The sequence below is a fragment of the Corvus moneduloides genome, chromosome 1 (assembly GCF_009650955.1).
Source record: "Corvus moneduloides isolate bCorMon1 chromosome 1, bCorMon1.pri, whole genome shotgun sequence".
NCBI lineage: Eukaryota > Metazoa > Chordata > Aves > Passeriformes > Corvidae > Corvus > Corvus moneduloides.
This window is the reverse complement of record NC_045476.1, coordinates 133,584,004-133,606,874: the sequence shown is the minus strand read 5'-3', so window position 1 is coordinate 133,606,874 and position 22,871 is coordinate 133,584,004. Positions and strand designations below refer to the sequence as shown.

At 39.5% G+C, this 22,871-nt stretch overlaps 2 protein-coding genes across 3 annotated transcripts in view; one reads left to right on the top strand and one right to left on the bottom strand.

Moving 5' to 3' along the window:
* The first annotated feature begins 215 nt into the window (after positions 1-215).
* On the top strand, positions 216-11,437 carry IL7 (interleukin 7). The gene is made up of 5 exons (XM_032128054.1): positions 216-343; positions 3,423-3,565; positions 7,977-8,063; positions 8,858-9,010; positions 10,303-11,437. The coding sequence occupies exons 1-5, from the start codon at positions 334-336 to the stop codon at positions 10,447-10,449; spliced, it is 540 nt and encodes a 179-aa protein (XP_031983945.1). The 5' UTR covers positions 216-333; the 3' UTR covers positions 10,450-11,437.
* A 2,432-nt stretch (positions 11,438-13,869) lies between these two features.
* Positions 13,870-22,871, bottom strand: part of ZC2HC1A (zinc finger C2HC-type containing 1A) — a 35,976-nt gene continuing 26,974 nt past the window's right edge. For both annotated transcript variants that reach the window (XM_032128039.1, XM_032128029.1), the window contains 2 exons: positions 19,997-20,104; positions 13,870-19,327 (listed from right to left, as the gene is read on the bottom strand). In XM_032128039.1, coding sequence (XP_031983930.1) covers positions 19,141-19,327; positions 19,997-20,104 — 295 coding nt within the window. In that variant the 3' untranslated portion in view covers positions 13,870-19,140. The remainder of the gene's footprint in view (positions 19,328-19,996; positions 20,105-22,871) is intronic.

Here is a 22,871-nt window from a genome sequence, read left to right as displayed (position 1 = left end):
GGATGCCGCCTGCCCCGGGGGCCGCGCAGCCGCCCGCGCCCGCCGCCGGCCCGCGGGCAGCACCGCCGCGGCGGAGCAGAAAGTGAAAGTAGCCGCGGCCGGCGGAGCCCCATGGGAAAGGCAAAGCCCGGCCGTCCCGCCGCCGCCTCGGACAGCGCCGCGGCCCCCCCGGGCGGGCGGGCGGCGGGGGGCTGCTGAGCCCGGCCCGGCCGCCGCGGCCCGTCTCGGCCCCTGCGCGGCGCTCCGCGGGCTGCGGGCGTCATGGGCGAGGCGGCGCCGCCACCATGACCGCGGACCCGTCGGCGCAGCTCCCCGACAGCCTCCCCACGGACCATGTTCCATGGTAAGGAGCGCGCCCCGCACCGCACCGCTCTGCAGAAGGCGCCCCGCTTCGCCTGCCCCCGGGCTGCACTGGGCTCCGCCGCGCTGCTCCGCACCCCCGGCTGGCTCCTCACCTGGTCCGCTGGCTCCCAGCCGTCGGCCCCGCCGTCTCGCCTGCTCTGCCGGCGCGGGGCTGCCCGGTGCCTTTTAAACCCCTGGTGACGGCCGGGGAAATTCCCAGTTTTGCTTTTCTTTTCCCTTTCCCCCGTGGAATGAAAGTAAAAGAGACCGGTTCCCATCACGCCTGCTGCCGGGAAGGGCAGCTCGGGAGTGGCAGAGGCAGCGGGACAGAGCGGGGCGGGGGAGCTGCGGGAAGCATTGCTCCGCGCCGGTCCGCGCTGCGCCCACCGCCGGCACCTGCCTTCCCGCGGGCATCTGCCTCCCGTGGGCACCTGCCTTCCCGCGGGCATCTGCCTCCCGTGGGCATCTGCCTCCCGTGGGCACCTGCCTTCCCGCGGGCATCTGCCTCCCGTGGGCACCTGCCTTCCCGCGGGTGCGCCCGGAGCTGGTGCCGCGCAGTGCCGGGGGTGCCTCGCCTCCGGGCAGGAGCGCTCGCCCTCCCGCCCCTCCGCACGGGTCCAGCGGGGCAGAGGGAGAAGAACTGGCAATGACCCGCTCCCCGCGGGAACTGCGGGCTGCGGAGCGGGGCCGGGGACAGAGGGAGCCGCCCGCCGAGATTGGGGTGGGTTGTGGGGCACCGGGGCTGCTGCAAGGATCCCGCTGGGTGCGGCCGAGGACGCGCCTCGGGCTGTACGCATAGGAGGGGATTTTAACATTAAAAAGCCAAGAGGTTTTTTTAAAGTATTTGGAAATACTGGAATACTAGCTCTTCCTGTCTTTTCTAGGAGAATTTTTGGGGCTTTCCAGATATGACTTAGGAGTTTCTGGGAGTTCATTGGAAAGATGTGCTATTACCAGTAATACACGCTCTCCTTCTTTTGAATTGCTAGTCATATGGAGTGCCATAGACTCCCATTCTTTGGAAGTTACCTAACTTTAAGAAAATCCCTTTCAATTTTCAGTCTACATCTCCTAGAATTTTTTATGACACTTGTCTAATGTTTTTTCTAGAGGACTTATTTAGGAATGTCTAGAAAGATTTGATCACCATCCTGCAGTGGCTCAAGGGACTTCCTGAGTGTGCAACTCGTGACCTGCTTTTACTCTGTAATTTCCTCATTTAAAAAAGATTTGCAATCTGTATGGGACAGAGAAAGTAAAAATGACAAAATAAAAGTGGCTTTGCGTGTTTCACCTCTTATCCCCACTTGTTGCCAGACAACCAAGTTTAAAGTGATGGAGTCAGTAAGGTTGCTTTAATTTAGAGGATTGCTGTTTTTGTCCCTTGAAGCATGTTTGTGAAGCAGCATATCCAAGTTGTTTGTATCACCCTATTTGCAAACAAGCATCACAGTTTATCTTTCGCACTGGAATCGACAGGTGCAATGAGAGATTGGGAAAAATGTTGCCCTATAATTGAGTTCTTGAATGTTTTTTGTAAACGTCTTTTAAAATATTAAATCTTAGTCCTTCAAACTGATAAATCATTCAACAGAGATATTGTTAGTGTAGGGATTTACAAAGATAATGCTCTGTGGAAGTCAGATGTGTCCACTGGGAGCTTGAAGATCATAATAGAGTCACCTTACAGAGTTTTTAAATTTATTGCATGTAGGACCCATTTAAGATCCACTAGTCAGGAAAAGTATGCATTCTTCTTTGAAGATTCATTCTGCTGCGTGTGGTGGGATTTGGCTGGAATGGGCTGTAAATGGACTGTGCTTCTTTTAATGGCAGTGAGCATGTGGTGTGACCACAGTTTTTGCATCACAAAAGTGGGTGGGTCAGTAAAAGTTATGGTCAAATTTTATTGCTTTCTTCTTAATTGCTCAAAATTTCTCTCTGAGGCTGTGATTTACTAGTGATGCCCAAGTCCAGAGGTGCCTGTCTCTTGAGTGCTGAACTGGCTGTACCCAACAGCCCACCCTCACCAGAGAGCAAGGAAAGTAGCAGCTGGGGCCAGGACATCCCTTCTTCCTTTCCTGGCTGCTATCCCACAGCTACTCTGTATGCAGTTGTTGTTCTTACTCAGTAGTGGAGATGGGTAGAAACAGTGCATACTCCTCCAGAATCCTGCTGGGGTCTTTGCTAGTCCTGCAACATAAATTTCTAGCTTTGGGGTTTTTTTCAAAACCTTCCATTTAAGCATCATCCTAGCCAGACTAGCAATAGGCCAGAGTCCAATTATGAGCTTCCTAAGAATGTATTATTACGTGCTTAGTCTCCCTCATTCCCAGTGCCAGGTGAATCACCTGCAGCCTCCTATCAGTCCCTTCAGGCTTTTTCGATGTTTCGGTCTTTTCTCTCTGCCCATCCTCACAGAACTCATATTTTCCTGGATGTCATACAAGGACAGAACACCAGGGGTCTGAGCAAAGCAAGATGGTCCATTAAAGGGAGAAACAAAGTGAGGGGTAGTGGCAGAGAAGGTTGTGTTGCTGCTTTATCTCATTTTACAGCCAGTAGTATGGATTTGTACATTTGGTCAGCCTGAAAATGTGCTTAAATACACCTTTGTTGTAAAGCTGTGTTCATGGGGATTTGTAGAAGTTATCAAAGGAAAAAAGGACAATCGACAATCAAGGTGAGATTCGTCTGCCGATTAAGACACTTGAATGTCTAAACATACATGATTAAAACACTCCTCTACATATGTCCGATGTGGTTATGGTCCAATAAAAGTCAATGCTTGCAGTGAAGCCTGGAGATGAATTCAGCCCAAGCAGTCACCAAGTATCTGGCCAACTCAATAGTTGTAGGCTCTTATCCACGCTGGCTAAATCATCTTTGGGTGTGAGGGAGTTTAGACACTCAAAGAGTGTCTTAATCTGGAGCTGAATCCTTCCCTCAAGCAAGGCACAAGTCATTTGGTTGTACAAAGATCCCTTTTAAACTCTTTCACAGATTACAGAATGTATTTGTTAATACAGCACACACACTGTGACATTAATATGTGCCTAACTGTTCTTCTTGTAATCCAGCCTTTTTCAGATCTACCTTACCAGTTCTGCCACTGCTCCTTGTTCTGTCTCCAGTGAATTCATCTAGTTGTGCAATGGGAAATAAAACAACTGAAATCCGTGTGAAGTACGAGAATATACTAAGTCACGACATCAATGAGCTGGTAGGTAATAGCTCTTGGGTTTCCAAAAAAATGTTGATTATTTTTAGATGCTAACAATTAATAATAAAAGCTCTAATGTTAAAACATGATAAAAGACCAATGTAAAATCTCACGCTATGATGGAATGGTGGTTTTATTTGAGGGGGTGGAGCAATTCAGTCTCTTTAAAATCTCTGAAATCTGTAGGTACTGCCTATTGGCATGTACAAATACTATGATACAGTTTTTTGTGCCTGTGCATCATGTACCATTTGGCCATGTCTTGGTTTGAAAGACAGGTGCCTGCTAAGGAACGCAGAAGCCTCCCTTGGAATAGCAGATGCAACCCCCTTCCCTCCGAGTTATTATAATTTTGAAATCAAGGGGCTTTTAGGCAATGATGTGGAAAATAGGAATAACAGTTCTTTACTATTATATATGTGTATAACCAGTCAAACAAACAACAATAACTACGGCAGTAACAGCAAACAGTCACAAACCCAGTGCCAGCCTTCTCGGCTGTCGGGCCCTTTCCCCTCGGGTGCAGTTCCGCTCGCAGCCGGCAGGGGCGCTGGCGGCTCCCGGTGAGCAGGGCAGGTGCGATGGTTCCCCCGCGGCTGCAGGGGGCGCTCCGGAGCGAGCTCGGGGAGCACGCGGCACCGGTGCCCTGGGATCCCGGGAAGGGATGGAACAAAGGCTTCACAAACCCCTGGGCAGCCGATCCCGGTGTCCGGCCGGACCCTCAGGAACAGCAGGCTGGAACGGCAGGGACAAGCACAAATCCCAGGTGGCAGATGAGGTGTATCCAAATCGGGAACCCCCCGGAGGTCTGGGCAGGCAGGTCGAAGGCTCGAAGCAGCGGCGGGGCAGGGCGGCCACATCCCAGCTCCCAGTGGGGTGGGGAAGGAGGGCTTTGGGATCCCGGGGCTTCTCCAGCAGAAGGAAAAGCAGCCAAAGAAAGCAGCTTCCCTCTCTGTCCAAATGCTGGAGACCAACTGCCCACACACCCAGGTGTAGACAAAGGAGTAGCCAGCTCTTTTGTTTTTCTTAACTACCCAGCCATTTGTCCCCCTACGTATGGGAAAATTCTTTTAACAGGAAAAAAAAAAAACCAAACCAGGAGAGCTCCTAAAACCCAACATTATCCACTCCGAATTTTTCCCATACTAACATGTTACATGAAACTTAACCCTTTTAACCATATAAATACATGCATCACCCAAATTATATACATATATACATGCTGATACTGATACAAGTACAGAGCCATGGGTAGTTCACCCTAAAACAAGGTCCCCTTGAGGTACGCATCGGGTCTCTCCATCCTTTTGCATCACCCACCAGATGCAACCTGGTCCCTGAGCAAAGACAACACCACGGATGGATCTGTCTTTGCTCGAGGCAGAACTAACCCCCCAAACAGTTTTCCAAGCATACCTCTCATGTGCACCACAGGCCATAAATCATGTATTTCATTAAAAAGTACTATTTTCTAAAGTAGTTTCATGACTATTTCTGTTAGTATATTTTTATCAAGAGAAGAGAGCATTACACAACCTGTAATTTGTTCTACTAATTAGAGACTTCTTGAGTGAAGTTTTATGTTGTCCATTGAATACAAATGCACAGAGGCACAAAATTCATATGACAGTAAAAGTTTCTTCGTATCTTAATAGGTTTCTTTGTACCTATTAACATACCTTGTTTAGCCAACAAAAATTATCTTTTCTAGATGGCAGAAGAACTTAACATTCTCGTGTAAATCTCCTCCATTATGGCTTTATCAGCCACATTTATTGCAGCTTTGCAAATAAGTTTCATTAGTTTACTAATCCATGCCCAAAATTTACCTTCCAACTCTTCCTCATGAATTACTAGCAATTAAAATCATCTGTCAAGAACACTACCATGGGAGAACACTTACCACAGTTGTATTAGTAGAGGCATTCCCACAAAAATGAGATTTTCTGACAGGTTGTCACTAAATGAGAATTCACCATTCTGTTGCAGTCTTAAATCAAGATCTATTTGCATTAAATACAAATAATATACAGTGCTTTTCCAAGGGCAAAATCAGGAGTCATTGCATTTCTTCACACGTATGAAGCATTATGGCAGTGGTTTTCAACCTTTCTGTACCAAGACACATCAACCCTCATCTGGAAACAAAATACCTTTAGGGTCAGGGAAAGATCTTTTAACATTTCGATCACGTTATGTTTGTTGAGATTATGAGAGAAATGTACTTCTCTGCAGATAAATTACTTTATCCTGAATGAGGCATCACATTTGGGGAGAATATTAATGGCCATATTAGAATAGATAAGTATTCCCTTTAGTTTGCTGTCTTATTTCTGACAAAGATAAGTATTCCCTAGAGAACAAAAATAAACCCTCTTGGTGAGCAGTTAGAAGATAGCTGACCTATAAGAGAGAATGATACGAAGGAATAACACCCTCCGGTAGGCAGATCCTGCTGCCTTCCTGTGGTGGAGAGCCACGAGGCGCACCCCAGCCCTGCTCAAGATGCAGGGTCAGGGAGGCTGGGGGACTGTCCCAGCGTGGATGGGGCAATGCTTTGCCACTATCTTGTTGTAGCATAGAGCTTGATGCAGTCGGTGCCCCAGGTTGCCATCAAGGATTGGAATGGAGGAATGCCATTATTCCAGATATATTTTGGAAGTATTTTTTTCTTTTTTTAGTTGCAATAAGTATTATAGAGATTTTTTAAGACACAGAGGTTTTTTTAGAAGACTGTATGAAAACTAGAAGAGTTATCAAAATAAATACATAAATAAAACCTTCATGAATTAATGTTTGTGAAAACTAATGGGAATGTACTGAGCTCTGAAGCTTTTACTTCCTCGAAGACATACACAAGCAACTCCTGTGCAAGTTTCTTCATTTTTTTGTCTTTACTTTTCCCCATTTAAGAGAAATTTGTCTTCTATGTAAAATCAGTGTATTGTCACTATAAGTTAACAACAAATATTATGGATTCTGTGTGAGTGATAGAAACTGCCCACTAGGCACTTTCCTGCAATTGCAGAGTCAATAGCTTTCAGTCCCTCAGCCTGATGGTTGGATCAGCTATGGGTTTGCTACAGAGCAGGCTAGTGAGTTATATACTAGATCTCTGTAAAGTAATTTAATTTTCACTAATGCCTTTTCTGAGGTCAGGATTTCCCTTAGGTTGGTTTAGTCACAGCCAATAAACTGCCTTCAGACATGGTTACTGTACATAATACTAAAGGTGATCTGAGAAAACTAGTGATGATGGGGAAATCCCGTAGCAGTAAGCAAATGAAGCAACAGATATACAGTTTCTAGGGTGAATATATGTATATATAATTATAAATTTTGGTGCTGTGTGACTACAGCAACATTTCATTCTGTTCTGGTGAAAGAAAAGATGTGCATTAGCATCCAGATATTGGTGGTTGGGTTTTTAAATTTGGTTTTGTTGTTTTGTATTTTTTTTCTTTGTCAGTGAGTATTTGATTCCTCAAACTCTGGTTTTGAAAACCCTTTCTGGACAAAGTTCTATTTATCTTGAATGAACTTCTGAAACACAGGCAATTTCTGCATAAAAACTTTAAGAATTAACTGTCTAATGTGTTCATGCACATGCCTAAGTGAAGAGATCTGAAACAATACTGTAGTGAGCTAACTTTTTTAAAGCCCTTTGGCTTAACTGGATTATCTGGATACAGGCTGAAGAAGACGACAAAGGTTCTGTTGAGTTGGCTTCCATTGTCATCTTGATCACAGGTGTGAAAGTGGAAGAAAAAACAAGAGAGAATAAACTATTGATAAAATACTACGATCAGGCAAAACACCATGTGATGATGCTTAGGCCATCATATGTTATTACATATGCCAAGTGAGTGCTACCATCTGTTTAGAGCTGAGACATGTATTTATGGAGACTAACATTGACAAACACTGTATTCAGTGTATTCAATGTTACAGTTCAAATGTAAGATTTAAACATTGCTCTATGCTCCAAAATTTCCAAAGAACAAAGCAATTCAGTAGAATATGAAGATTTAAATTGAACAGATTTGTGTCCAGTTCTGGGCTCCCCAATATGAGAGGAATATGGAGCTACTGGAGAGACTCCAGCAAGGGGCCATGAAGACGCTGAAGGGACTGGAGCATCTCTCTAATGAGGAAAGGCTGAAAGAGCTGGGACTGTTCAGCCTGGAGAAGACTCAGAGGGATTTCATCAATGTGTAGAAATATCTGAAGTGAGGGGGCAAAGGGTACAGAGCCAGGCTCTTACCAACAGTGCCCAGTGACAGGACAGGGGCAGTGGGCACACTCACACACAGGAGGCTCCCTCTGGATATCAGGAAAGAGCTTTTCATTGTGAGTGTGACCAAGCACTGGCACAGTACTTCTATGTCTAAACATGTATGATATTTTACAGGTAAATATGTCTGCAGAGAATCGTGACAGGTGCTGCAAGAATAAAAAAAAAGAAAATATCAAAGAGTTTTTCTGCAATGATACTGAGGTAAAATTTAACTTTTCAGAGTTTAGAGAATACAAACTCAAATGAGTTCTTTGTACAGTCCAGTCCCTGAATAAAATAGTGTGATATAGTAGTATTTACTTTTGAAAGTCAAATCACAATGTTCAGGATGGTTTGTTTGTTGAATCTGGAATCATATGACGTGTTAAGTAAATTGATATTTTAAACATTTAAATATTAAGCAATTCCATATCCAAGAAATGTGGGTGTTTTTTTCTTAGAAGAAGAAAATAATATAGAAGATTCTTCTATATTTTTAATGCAAAACAGGCACAACACTTTATTTTTTGCAATAGAAGTAAACATGAAAATTTCTCAACCTCTGTTTTTATTTCTCTATAGAAAATTGTATTAGCTAAGCTTTTCACTTCAGATCTGAAAGCTTTCAAATAGTAGTTTGGGCAGATCCCAAATGCCAGAAAGCACAATTGTCAGCTGTTGCTAAAGATTTTATAATAACTTGATAAAAGGACTGGCTGCAAAAATAATTTGTTTTCCTAACTGCACCAATTGATTTCATTACGGCTGTGATTTCTCCCTAACATCCTTATGCTAATATTATTACTACTAAAAATTGCTGCTTTAAATATCTTGAAGAGATGGCAGGTAAGTTAGATTAGTTATGTGTTTTATTGAAAAAGATTTGCACTGTGAAAGCAAGAGAAACCAATAGTAATAGATGGAGGGTCTGGGGTTCTTTTAAAGACAAACCAACATTGCAAAGAATTAATGGTGCACAAACTTCTCAAGACGTATTTTCCTTGCTCTCTTGACAGGAAATAGAATCACTACAGAGCATGGCATGCAACATGCTCAGATTCTTTAATAAGACGAGAATCAGCAAAGCCTTTAGATGGAAAGCAGCATTTGTCTCGTGTGGGACATTACAGGTTCTACAGTGCAAATGTGAAAGACCTAAAAAAGAAAAGGTGAGTTGTACTCGTTCTACAGTTTAACTATTTGACTTATTTTCTAGAGGCCTTCAACACAGACTATCTGAAAGATAAAACTATTGTGCACATGCTCCTCCATGCCAGAGGAATTTTGCTCTGTATAGCATTTGTCTTGTAGTAGACATTAAGCCCAGTACAAAGACTAAGACAATCATCTGTAAGTCTATGGTGAAGATTTCTTATCTGGTGAAATATCTGAGTTAATTCTCGTGAGAGACAAAGACCAGACTTGTGCAAAGAAGGCGTTTAAACTTCTCCAGAGTATAAAATCGTAGCTGTTACTTTTCACTAACCCTAAGAGCAATGTTTAATTTGATTTGTTTCAACAGTTAGGGTGAGTTTCTCTCTTTTCTGTAATTTCTCTGGTCTTGATTTTAACCACAGTATCTCAAATTCAACAAGAACAATTAAGTATGATAATATTTGGATTTTTAGTCATTGGCAGAATATTCTTTTTGATGTGCCACTCAAATGTAGCACAGTGATCTACAGACTACTGTAGCAAAGGAAGAGTGTTAAGTGTGGCTCAGTGTTACCTATTGGAACACAAAAATATTAAACAACATCAAAAAGTCTCCACATAGGCACCAAAGAATATAATGCTTAAACAGATGCATTGAAGGCTTCATTTAACTCATTCTTTTTCTCCTTGAAGTGGAGAGACTTATAATCTGGGACCAGATCTTCAAAGTAATATTGGTGTGTCTATATTTTGCTTTGTCACCTCTGGTGAATCCAATATTTGCGTTACATTAAAAGGCATCCCAGTCAAGTTATAGAAGTCAGCATCATCCTTGCAACTCCTGCCTAACCTCATGGATTCCTGTTTTTATTTAAAGATCAATAAAAGTAATTTAGCAAAGAATTATGAGCAGTCATTGAATATGAACAAGAACCACAATAGTTTTGTCTGGCTGAGATCCTGAACACTAGGGCACAGCACCAGCCCCTGGAACTGGTCTGTCTTTTTCCACTAGTCTCAACACATACAGTCAAAGTTTGGCTCACAGTTTAATTGGCTTTATTTTCTCAGTCCTTCAGACAACAGATGATAAATTTTAAACTATGATAGAGGATGTATATGTTCTCAGTTGGACACACTGGGTTTCAAGTGTCCTTATTTGCTGTGTGTTAAAGCCACGTTCTCACAGTCCCGTGGGCAGGGTCTCTCCAGTATTCAGATGTAATGCAACTGGTTTGCTTTGAAAGATGGCTATAGGAATAGAATAAGCAGTTCTCAGATAACAATACAATCTATTCTGTTTCAGGTTTGCCCGCGTGTATTTAATACAGAAGATACAGAGACAGGTAAACAGTCCAAAAAGAAATGTAACCAAGAAGTTTGTGAACTGAAAGAAAATATATCTAGCCTTCGATCCTGCTGGAATAAATTTGAAAAAATAATTTCCAGGTGATTCCAGGTGAATCCTGCTCTTTTCTTTCAAAGTGGCATTACTTGGTATCTTTGCATTTTATATGCATTCTTCAAGTAAACTTGCTCGCTTATATGAACACTTTATGCCAGAATTCTGATGGAAGGCCACTGCCTTGTTCCTGGAGATAACAGAAATGGCTGAACCAAGCTGCTGAACTCCAAGAAGTGGAAATAGAGACCAGCATTTGAAACAAAGAACTCTGCAGAAATCTGTGTCCAACCTTTGGGCTCTGGAAACTACTTTGAATTTTCTGACTTCTCAAGTAACTTTATAATACTGTCATATGAAAGCAACCACTTACATGTCTACTGCAATTTATAAAAACATCTTGGAAGCTGCAGGTGAAGAAAACAGTATAAAAAAGTAGCTGGTTTCTTTATAGCTATGAAAAAGGTATCAAGGACCAAAAGTAACAATTTACCAAAGCAGCAGCTTATCTTGAGTATGTTCTCCTGACACAAATGTTTTTGGTATGGGTCTGATGGGTCTGCAAACTGATTTGGGTTTGGAAAAACAGGGAGAAATTTAGCTTTTTAAAAAACTTAGGAAGGGTACTGACTTTTAAGACATGCAGCATGCTTCTGCTGGCTGAAGCAGAGGCAAGACAGTGAGGCCCGTGGAAGAAGAAAAAGGACATGCCTGAATGTAAATTTGTTCAGTTGACTGGAAACAGCACTATCCTCATACATTTGGTCAACCCACAGGTAGCTGCAGGAGGAGCTAGAATTCCTCAGCTTTGGACTATGATTTCTCATATACAATTATTTTATATAACATGTTTTAAGATGTTAGACAAACATGACTTAAAATGTGTGAATATTGTCAGAGAATAATATATTGGCATTTAACTAATAAAGTACTCATATTTAATTTTGAATAAATATAAGTATTTTTATAGTTGTTTATAACTCTTTTGCAGTTTCTTACTTTGATATAACTCTTTTGGTAATAAAATATTTGTCTTCTATGGAATTGGGCTGTTCACTTTTTGACTGCCATTACTCCCTTTTTATTTTTTTTTTTCAGAGATAGTCAGTCATTTGAAGCAAAGCTGGGGACTTCCTGTTTTAAAATACCTATTTCCTAGCTGCTTGTAACCTGCCCAGTTTAGGTAAACATTTCCATACCAGCCATCTACCTTGGACTAAATACCTCAGGAAAGCTTTAGTTAAGCCAGCCTGTTGTTTCCTGGTTGAAAGTAAACTAATATAAATTGTTTTATCTGTGCTTAAAGAATTTTTCTGTAAAACTACTCTGTACAAATTTCGGTGTTCAGAACAATCACCTGAAAAAGCAGTAGGATGTGCTTCAAAGAACTGTTTGCTCAGTTGACTGTAAACAGCACTAGCCTTATGTATTTGACTGGAACAAGACGGCTGTACTGAAACTGTGAGGGAAGAGGTTAAGAGCAAAGCAAGCATGCCATGCTTTCCTGGAATACATCTTCTCCAATCCCCTATCTATTTATGGTGACAATGAGGCAGGATTGGTAACTTTGTAAAACTGTGATTGTGATTTTCACATATGCTCTTTAGCTCTTCATGTAAGAGATTGCAACTTTAACTCCTAACACTTTAAAAAACTGAAACCAACCCCAACCCATAAATCTTTTATGGAACAGGGAAAGGAAACATTTCCCAGGATTATACTGCAGATAAGAGAATGCAATCACAGTTACAAACCCTTCTTCTGAAATGTGACCCAGGAGACTGCAGATTCAGTTGGTCTGTGAGACTGAAAAAAAGGTGTTCTGATATTTTTTGGAAATTCAGGAACAGTTAAAAGCCAACACTTATTTCCTAATAACCACTTGGCAAGGAAAGGGCAATGTGAATTAAAGCAAAAATACACAGATGCATTATTGCTGCTACAAAATTCAAAGGTCAGTCAGTTTAAATTAAGCCGCAGTTCACAACGTAAGTCTTGAGAGAAATAAAGCAATTCCAGGACTACCCTGGGGAAAGACCAAGGGTTGATCCAGAGCAGAAATTTACATAGCGATTATGAAATAGTGGATTTTTTCTGACTACTTCTTATTAAATATCCTGCCCAATTCTTGTTGCCGAATTTCTTGAGTCACTGCTTACATGCAAACACTAACTGCTAAATGCAGTGACTGGTGCTCTTTGGTTTGTTCCTTGCATTTGAGAACTTCCTCTTGTGTCCTGAGCTTACAAATGTGGCACTAAAGTGCTTTTCAGGAATTGGCAAAGGGATGAAAACCATGCATGGTATTACCACCATCATGCCAACCTCCCTGCCACTTTCACTTATGCATTTATGTATTTATTTGGCCATAGAAAAGAAATAATATGAATAGGTCAAAACCATGATTTAGAAGTACATGGAATTTTTTGGGAAGGTGTCAAGGATAAAAAAGTAGGTATTTAAATTAAAAGAATTTTAGCACAAACACAACACAACCTCTTGCTGTTGCAAGAAGTTCAAGTTTGAGACCATCTAAGGAACAAGTCCATAGGACCTGATGCGATACATCTGTGGGTTCTGAGGGAACTGGCAGAGGAAGTGTCTAAGTCACTATCCATCATACTTGAGAAGACATGGTAGTCCAGTCCCTTTGGATGGCATCCAGTCCTTCTGGTGTATCAACTGCACTGCTCAGGTTTATGTCATCTGCAAGCTTGCTCAGGGTGCACTTGGTCTCACTGTGTCATAGATGAAGATATTAAAAGAGCACCAGTCCCAAAACAAGAGTCCTGAGGGACAGCACTCGTTACCAGCCTCCACCTGGACACAGAGACACTGACCACAACTTTCTGGCTGCATCCATCCTGTCAATTCCTTTTCCACTGAACAGTCTACCCTTCAAATCCCTATCTCTCAAAGTAAACTCAAGAGGTCAGTAGAAGGAAGTTTCCCCTAAAAAAAGGAATGAAAAGAGGAATTGATTTCTATTCATCCATATTTAGCAATCCAAACCCTTATTGTAACTTCTGCTCACATATGTGAACTTCTGAAGAAAAATACAAACTTCTGCTTTTTTTTTCTTAATAATTTAATCAACAAAATAGTGTTCAAATGTCATGAAGGAGAACAAATCCAGATCAAGCTTAAGTTTACTATCGCTTATAGTTTTATTATTAAGAAAAAGAAATACTACAGATATCACAGTGATGAGCTCTACATAAACTAAATTCACAGTATAACTGGAGAAATAGAGGAGACACAGAGTTAAGTTTATATAAGCAGATCACACTGATTTAAATATCTGGTATGTTTTTCAAGGTGACTTAGGAATCCAAATCTCATCTCACTCAATTTAAAAACCCTATTTTTTGTGTACCTGAGATCAGACATCACAATATTCTTAAGGTTGAAATTATATTACCTACCTGTATGCTATGTTATTTAAGATAATTTCACATTTGACTACAAAAATTTGCACATCACAAGAAGTTTTATTGACATATTTGCTTTATTGTTAACAAGTGGCAAATTAGCATTAGGTGGTGATTTACATTTATTAATTAAAACAGAACTGACACTTTAAAATAAACATGATATATGAAATAAGATGCAAACAAACCCAGGAATTCTGGCAAAAAAACCCCCACTGGATGGTCACAAACAAATATTCCACATACTGAGGGGCAAGGCAAACATAATAAATGCAATGATGAAAGAATTAATCACCTCCAACACATGAATGAACACGCCATTTAAAAACATGGAACATCAATAAATAAACTTATGAAGAGAAACATATTAAATGTCATGTGAAGGATGAACACCAAGAGCTAGAAAGATCATATACAGTCGGTTTTGTAACAGTTGCAGTGTGCTCAGCACTTCACAGATCCTACCCAAATCCATTCATAGTTCTGCCAGAAAGCCAAACAGAAATAAAGAACTATGGTAAAACATGCACTTCTACTCAGAATGTGGGTTCAATATTCAGCTATATTAAACTGAGTATTTCATTTGCTGACTCCAATGTTCAAATTGGGGAAATTTAATTTCCCTACTACTCATTTTTGTAAAGAACAATCACTAATTAAGAGAAAATACAAAGAAACTGTTTTCTGGCAAGATGAAGTGGAATGGGACTAAATAGGATCCTCCAGAAATGTGTATTATTCTGGAATGACATAACACCAAAAAACCAAACCCAAAACAAAACAAAAAACAAACTAGTATGCAAGAGTAATCTCTTATACTGTGAATACTGGAACAAAAATATCAACCAAGTAACTACTGAATCCAGCTAATGGAGTCTTTTACCTAACACTTCTTCCAACAACACAATTAGGTCACTCAAACCTTACTTAGCGAGTTGGAAAAACACCAACCAAACCAACCAGCAACAAAACAATCACAAGTTGGAGTAAGCTGTACTTGAAAGGCAATAAAACTATTTTCACCAGAGTCACTAAAACAAATTTTACCAAAGATGAAAATTCTACCTTCTCATACAACCCATACAACTATTTATAGCTTAGCCAAACTGGATAGAAGTAAAATTGAAAAAAGTGCTCTTACTAACCACAAATTTTTCAGCCAAGATTAAAAACACTCATAACAGGCTTGTTCTTTGCAGATATACAAAGTCTATGTGATGGAAACTAGCACTTGTGACCTTTGTAATACATAGACAATACAATTTAATTTTATATGCAGACTAATTACATAGTCTGCATCAGTGTGCACACACCTTGTTTATTAGCATTTAAAGTACTGCAGTCATACCTCCTTCCACTGACTCGGTGAGCAGGCATCATGGAAACGCTCCCTGCATTTCAGGCACTAACTCTCAGCTGTGATGGTGAATTAGGAGCTAGTCGCTTTCAGATGACAGAGAACTTCCATGCTGGATAAAGACCAGTTTAGGTGTTACAATAAAGTTTGGAGCTCCCATCCTGTGAAGGCGCAGGACGCGTGGCTGCACTGGAGCAGCTGCTGCCCCAGCACCGCGGGAGAGGCTCAGCGCCAGAGCACCATGGAGAGCTCCCCCTGCCTGCTGCCCTCCTGGCCAGGGAACTCTCAGGTGGAGCTTCCCCACTCCCTCCAGGGAGTTCAAGGGCTCTTCGAGTCTCTTTGGCAAATTTGAAAAATTCTGCCTATATGTTTGTTTCATAGTTACAACCTGAAATGGGGGTGAAGCACCTCCCTGAAGTGGTGTATAAGATTAATTATCCATATAACACATATTTTAATTGCTGCATATTTAGAGATTCCACTTCTGAAACTACCTAGGGTGTGGGCATCATGCATAAATATAAACCTCTGTAAGGTACATCATATAGAGATTAAGCTATATGCTATGCTGTTTTTACTGTTGAAGCTAGTATTTTTCATAACTCCATTGCACTTCTATCAGCATAGTTCCAATGATCCTGCACTACTTCCTGGCACAGAGAGGTCCTTTGTATAAGATAGAATCACAGAAGTAGAATGGGAATGCAAACTCTCTCAGGCCAAACATCAAAACCAGCCTCTTCCTTGTTTCTTTAAATGAAATTTTACCTTTGACTTTCCTCCCCACCCCCACCCCCCCCTTTCTTTAATAAATGGAAGAACCTTAGTAAGAACATTAGGAAGATAAAATGGCAGACAGTAAAAGAAACTCTGTCATAGGGTTAGACATTGGTATAGGAATCATCACAACGATTGCATCACTAAATTTCACTATCAACAGACAGCGCATAGTCCATGTTTTTTCCTCTCATGAAAACCAAGGCATAAAGGTGTGGGGAAGACTAGGGCAAGACGGTCTGGATGCTGATTACCAATAAATTAAATCTGGGAACTTCCTGACACATGTAATACACTAAAGATTGAAAATTCAGTCCAACTCCCTAAACTTTTTTTCTTTAAATATAACAAATTTGTTTCCCACATTCAGTTCTGCAGGGACATTATGAAAACCAAGCTGCTTTTTTGTATAAACATCCATTGAGATGGAATTACAATGATCTGTGCTGATAACTTGAGTAATACAGGTCAGGGTCTGCAACATCACAGACTTCAGAAACCTATGTCATTCAGTAAGAAAACCAGCTGAGATAACACAGAACATATTGGGCCTCCCATAAGTCTTACCATACAGCAACAAACTACACAGTCAAGAAGAATTTCGACGTCTGCTTATATTTACTGTAGATTACAACACATACACATTATCCAATGTTACTATCAACAGTCAATTATGTTTCACAGACCTTCTTTGTAAGGCCAAATTAAAAGATCGGTTTTAAAACCTTTGTTTCCGTTCAGGTTAATTCCCTATCTAATCCCCATGATAAATCACAGAAGTGTAAATGAAGCAAATGATGTGCTACTCAAGTAATTTACTAAATATATTCTGCATTGAAAGCAAAGAGTCTCACGAACAGCTCACAAAGCAGAAAATACAGTAATTGTATGAGGATTGATTTGAAACTAGGAATCTGCCACCTACAGTTCAAAGGAGAAACAGTCAATATTTTTTTTCCTACAGTTACAATAATCCTGGAAAATCTGAAAGGTATTTAGTACCATACTAAACACTCCCTTTGTAGAAAGCATTTTTAATAAATGGTAAAATGCATTTTCCAGCAGAAACAACTAAAAATTCATCAGGTCAGAGTAGATTCACTACCTAATCAAACCTATTCTGGACTGGTATCTTTGCTGATGGACTCTCAGCTCGCAATAGTTCTGTCTACAGACCTCCATGGCCCAAATCCAGGGCAATTTTTCCAAAGCACGCTTATCTATGGAAAGAACACAGAATTCCAGTTTTTCCAAGTACAGATACAAATGTGCCATAATATGGATCCTAGAATCTAAACTACCTAGAAAATAAATTGGCTAGGATTTGCCAGTTCTATCATAACCAGTCATCCATTCTATCATGCTCAATAGCCAGCTTACACCAATAAGACCACACTGAATGAAGGATAATTAAAAAAAAATTGTATAAAAAGTGCAAGACATGCATTGAACTAATTTTAAAACATCAGTACCTTGTGGCCTGCAACATGACTACATCAAGTCTCTTAAATCTCTCATTCTCTTAGACTGGTATCTGCTTTGAAGATGCTTTTCTTCAATCACGCTTTCTTCCAAAATTGCCCCATTGATAATCACAATTTTTGAGAATGCAAGCAATGACCATAATACTATAATGGAACACTACATTATATTTTGTATAAGTTACAAAGAAATTAAATGAATTGAAACTAACGGTGTTTGTGAGCTGAAAGTACCAGTTTCTGACAAAAAATGTATTTACTGTGGGGAAGGCACAGTTGTTTCAGATTGTTTTGTCACGCATAATGAAGATGGTGCAAGTACTTCAAAGCAAAACTTCACAAAATAAATTACTACATCAAGATACAAGTTAAGTGATTTGGCTTGTGAATGGTTTTAGTATCCTGTGTATTTAGTAAAAAAACCAACAACTTCAAGTCTCTCCCTTCTTCCCAATGGATAAATGTGAAGTCTATTACTAACTTGAAGAGGTTGTTGTTCTGAAATCAAGAGTACACAAAACTGCAAAAAAAAAAACCCCACCACGTCAGGTATTGACACATAAACCTGTGAAGCACAGTTACTCCCCTATGCATTCATATGTGTAAGTTGTGCTATTTTCACAGGAGTAAGAATAAAAAAAGAGTCACTACTTACATCAAGACCTACTGCTCTAATAGCATTCATTTTTATAGAACTAATTTTTTTTTTTGGTATTGGATACATCAAGAAGGCTGTTTTCAAAATAAGAATTCAACATTTAGGTAGTATAAGCATAGACTTCGACTTTCAGGAAATGAGGGAAGAGACAAAAAAAAAAAAAGAGCAGGACCTTTGGAAATAGGACAAAGACAAAGCACAACACCTTTAGATATGCTAGTCATGGTGGAGCACAGGAGGAGGAAGACAAGTATTTCAAAACAAAAGGAACTTAACAAAATGAATCATAATAAAGTGAATACCATATTTTTCATTATAAATAGATAAAAATATGAACATGTTCTTACTGAAAAACAAAACATGGAAAGCCACAAAAAGAAAATCTTGCCTTTCTTCTTACATGCAAAGAGAATTCTCAGGTAGTCTTTCCACTTTGATTCTTTAAAAAAATCCTAGGAAGCAACTGGAAAGTCCAATTAGCATATTAATGTTAAAGAGTTTAAAGATCCAGACCTTTTACACTTTTATCCAGGAATTTATAAGCAGTTGCTCATGGTGTTTTCACTTAGAAAACAGCATCTAAATTACTGTCACAGATGCAGGAAATGCCTCCACAGAGAAACTTTTGAAGCCCAAGTTGTTCATGGCTAGTTCCCTCTAGGTGAGTATTACCCTACATAAGTGATTTAAAAAATCCTTTGTCTAGTAGGATTTACAAAAAAAAAAACCAAACATTGAACCACTTCTGCTACCTAGGTTACTTAACATATTTTTACCTTACTTTTAAATATTTTCAACAAAGAGTAAAGAGTATTTCCTTGAATGGCACAGTTTTAGGTAGCTGCTATTTTTATGTACAATATATATATTTGTTTATAAATAACTGTGTAACCAGAAGATTGCACTCAGAAAATTACAAAATGGTGTTTCAATGTTTGCAGCATGAAGTCTACCTGGACGGAGTGCTCAAGCTTTCCATGCAACAGTACCTAGCAGATGTTCCAATTTCTTGTTTTCTTTCTGCTTTTAAGAATGTGTTCACACAACCATTCTTCGAATTCCACACTCACAGCAGAATTTCGCCCATTCCACTGGATACTTTGTTCCACATTCATGGCAGAACTTGGATAACTGCACAGGTGAAATTCCTTCACTGCTTTTTGCACTTCCTCCGTTGACTGAGGATGGGCAGTCTCTACTGTCATACCCAGTTTTCCCGTCAGACCTGAAAGTTCCCAGATGAAGAACATTCTCTGTAAGCCAGATCAGTATAACTTGATGTAAAGTTAGTCTAATCCTTGCAATGAATATAGTTATTGTTACTGTCATTTTCATGCCTGCACTTCCTATTTACAGTGGTATATCTTACATTCAACGCTATCCAGGCTCCCATAAATATCTCCAGATACCCACCTTCCGTGCAAGAAAACAAAAAACACCAAAGTTCTAGGAGCAGAATCAAATATTTCACTGACTACTTAGATTAACTGGAGTGTTTGAAAACTTAAAACTTAGCGTGTCAAAAAAAGAAAGGTTAAACCAGCAATACAATTTTCATCCTACCCTTTTAAAGGGTAGGACAAGACAATTTGTGTTCTTAGCATGCAGAATTCAGTTTCAACTGAAAGAATATTTTCTTATTTTTTCAACAGCTCCCAAGTGGTTTTTTGACATTTCTAAAAGGGTCTTCTGTGCACATCTGAGACAGCTGATGACAAAGGTGTGCTGTCAGATGATAAACATGCAAAATATATTGAGCATCTCAAACAAGCCAAATAGTATTGATCATCTATTAACTGCAGAGAATAATACATTCCCCAACTTCTTTTGTAGTACGTAATCCCCTTTAATGAAGGCTCTATTGATGACAAAAATCCATGAAGTTAAAAGCTACCTTAAGTAAATGTCTGAATTGCTAGTTTTTCTTCTGTTTGTTAGAGCACCCGTGCTCATGGCTCTTGCCACGCTAGGAGGGGTTGATGTCCGGGCTTTTGTTGTGCCCCTAAAATAGAAGAAATACCTGATGATTTATACACACACAGACAATACATGCAAGAATATGCATTTTCAAATTTTATATATATTTATATATATATAATATATAGAAAAGTGCAGCAATCTACACATAAGTTAATTGTATGAAAAATAACTAATTTCCTACCAAAAGCAAACAGAGGAGCTTTGGTATGAACTTGCATGGTTTGAACTGTTATGACTTGAATCTTACAATGACAAATTAAATGAAACAGCAAGTCCCTTCCTGTTCATGTGTCTCACTTCCTAACAGGTAGATCCTGCACTACTGGCTGCTCAGTGGATTCTAATGTCTACCATGACAAATCACAAGTCACTTCTTAGGACTGGCAGGTCTTTTAGAAAAATAGAGAGCAGCTGACTGCAGGTTTTAATAGTTTAAGATCTGCAGAAAGGATAACATTCTCAATACATTGTGACCAATATGAAGTTAGTCAACAAGACCTTTTTCTTCTTATATAATGCTGTAAATCCTTTTTCTTCAAAGCATAATTATATTTATGAATATAAATAGAAGGAGAAGAAAGAAACTGCATCCAGCATTAGGGCCTCAATTTTTTCTAAACTGTCACAGTGTTCCTAAAGTTGGCGTCAATATTATGATCACACAGATATGAAAACTGCTTTCCTCAGGACTCATGAGTTTTATGAGAAGCCAGTATACAATGAACAGCACATCCCAAACATTGAAAAAATCTTGCTGCTTGCTTTGATGAGTAGAGAAACATCAGAATCCCCTGAAAAATCTGAGTAACACTAAGAAAAATAAGTGGGAAGGGGCATTGATTTATCTTCAGTGACCAAGGACAGAAGTTTTCATCATTGCTCCAAAGAATTACCATTCACTGGGATTTCTTCTGCTTTGGCAAGTCTTCGACTATGACATCTTGTGCATGACCAAGTTTTTCTGTTCTCATTCTTGAACACCAATGCATAAACTCAATTTAAGTTGGGACTCACTCAAGGACATTAAAAAAAATTAAAACAAGACTCCATTAAAAAAATTAGTCCCAAGAGACCATCCATTCTCTTCAGATCAACCTAATTGCTCCTTTCAGAATTATAAACTATCTGGTCTTGGTTTGGTTTTGAAAACACATATAAGGAAATGCCTTCAACTCCAGTAGCTTCAAATCCAACAGTGACACAACTGAGGAACATGTAGTAACTCCTGAATTATAGACATGCTGCATAAAACATTTCTCCCTTCATGTCATGAACATGGAATAAAGATGGCTTTTCAGCTCCTTCTATCACTTCAACCAGTGGAAAAGTGATCAAATAATTAAGCACAAAGGTGGAAATCAGCAACTAAATTTAAGATTAAATAAATTGAAATTATATCTAAGTATTCAAGTCTAACAAGAATGGCTTCTACATGAAACAGGTAGAGTGCAATGATCAAAGATTATGGATCATTGGGCAGAACGCTAGCCTTCTCCATTAGTTTTCCTGTCTGCCCCCTGATTTAGCAAGGAGATTCTAAAGATGGACTTCACTGAAAATAAAAAATACTGTGCAGATTGAAAAGCACTGCATCATTTATATCAGAATTAAAACTTACTGAAAGTTATGTCAGCCTTTCAGAAGTTATAGAATTCCAGAATAAAAGTTCTAAATGTAACCTAAATTACACTGTTATGATGTACAAATGTTAAATACTCATCTTGTGCTATTTTCCCCATCTCATTATACAATGAAGAGAGACCTTTGCTTATAATTGAGTAAAAACTCATTAGAGCTCAATAGTAGAAAGAACATACTGGACTGCTACTTTACCTGTCATTGAAGACAGAAAAGCATATAAAGGAAAATTCAACTGTACACACAGAAACATTATGGGATCATCATGGATCAGGGATGATCAGGCAATGAAGCACAGAATAGAATTGTGTGTCAGTTTCTGTTTAGACAGCTCCAAGTAATTTAAAAAAATTCAAATTTATTACTGACTCAGTTTTCTCTGGATTTTCACCTTGGGACCAACATGCTACTTTTTCAAAACCAACAGCATTAATTTCTTAAATTGAAGTCTCTTCAGAATGTACTTTGAATCAGTTTTGAACATCATGTTAGGAGTCCTAGATATTTGAAATAAATTGACGTGAAAACCAGTCCACTCTTCTTTCCTGTATTTCAACTGTATCATACAACCTTCATCCCCCTAGGTACTCTGAAAATTCACCTGCTGCTTTAGTACTAGGTGTATACTAAAGAAATTTCAGAGAAATCAGTGTCTTAATACAGCATTCAGGCCACTGACTGAGATGGGGAGGGGAGGAAATTGAAATACTGAAAAGCCACATTCAAAGTGCACAGTCCACCCAGTATATCAAAGGAGGCAAGGTCTCATGAACAGATAAAACATCACTCATTAAAGGTTTAACAGGACATCTCCATTCCAAGATGTTTAAACACAGCTTTCTGCATAATTTCTGCAGTCTTTTTGCACAACTAATTTTCTAAAAATATAGAAGAAACCCCAAATATATTTTCAGACTAGAAACTTCCCTTCCAATCTTATCCATTCTGTAATTTCTGACATTTTTGATATGTAAATCAACACAAGGAGTAGGCTGCCACTGTCTACAACTTTATTCAGCCCAAATCTAGACACACAATTAGCATCACGTTTCATTTATGTTTGGTGAAAAAATCTTGAAATTACTTCCTTAAGCAGCAATCTGATCTCTGGAGACAGAGATCAGATATTTTTGGTTATTCCAACTTGTGCC

Bases quoted from the DNA above. Each gene is read 5' to 3' on its own strand.
- IL7 (XM_032128054.1), top strand. The intron at 3,566-7,976 runs GTAGGTAATAGC...GATATTTTACAG, and splicing joins GTCACGACATCAATGAGCTG to GTAAATATGTCTGCAGAGAA. The intron at 8,064-8,857 runs GTAAAATTTAAC...CTCTCTTGACAG, and splicing joins TTTTCTGCAATGATACTGAG to GAAATAGAATCACTACAGAG.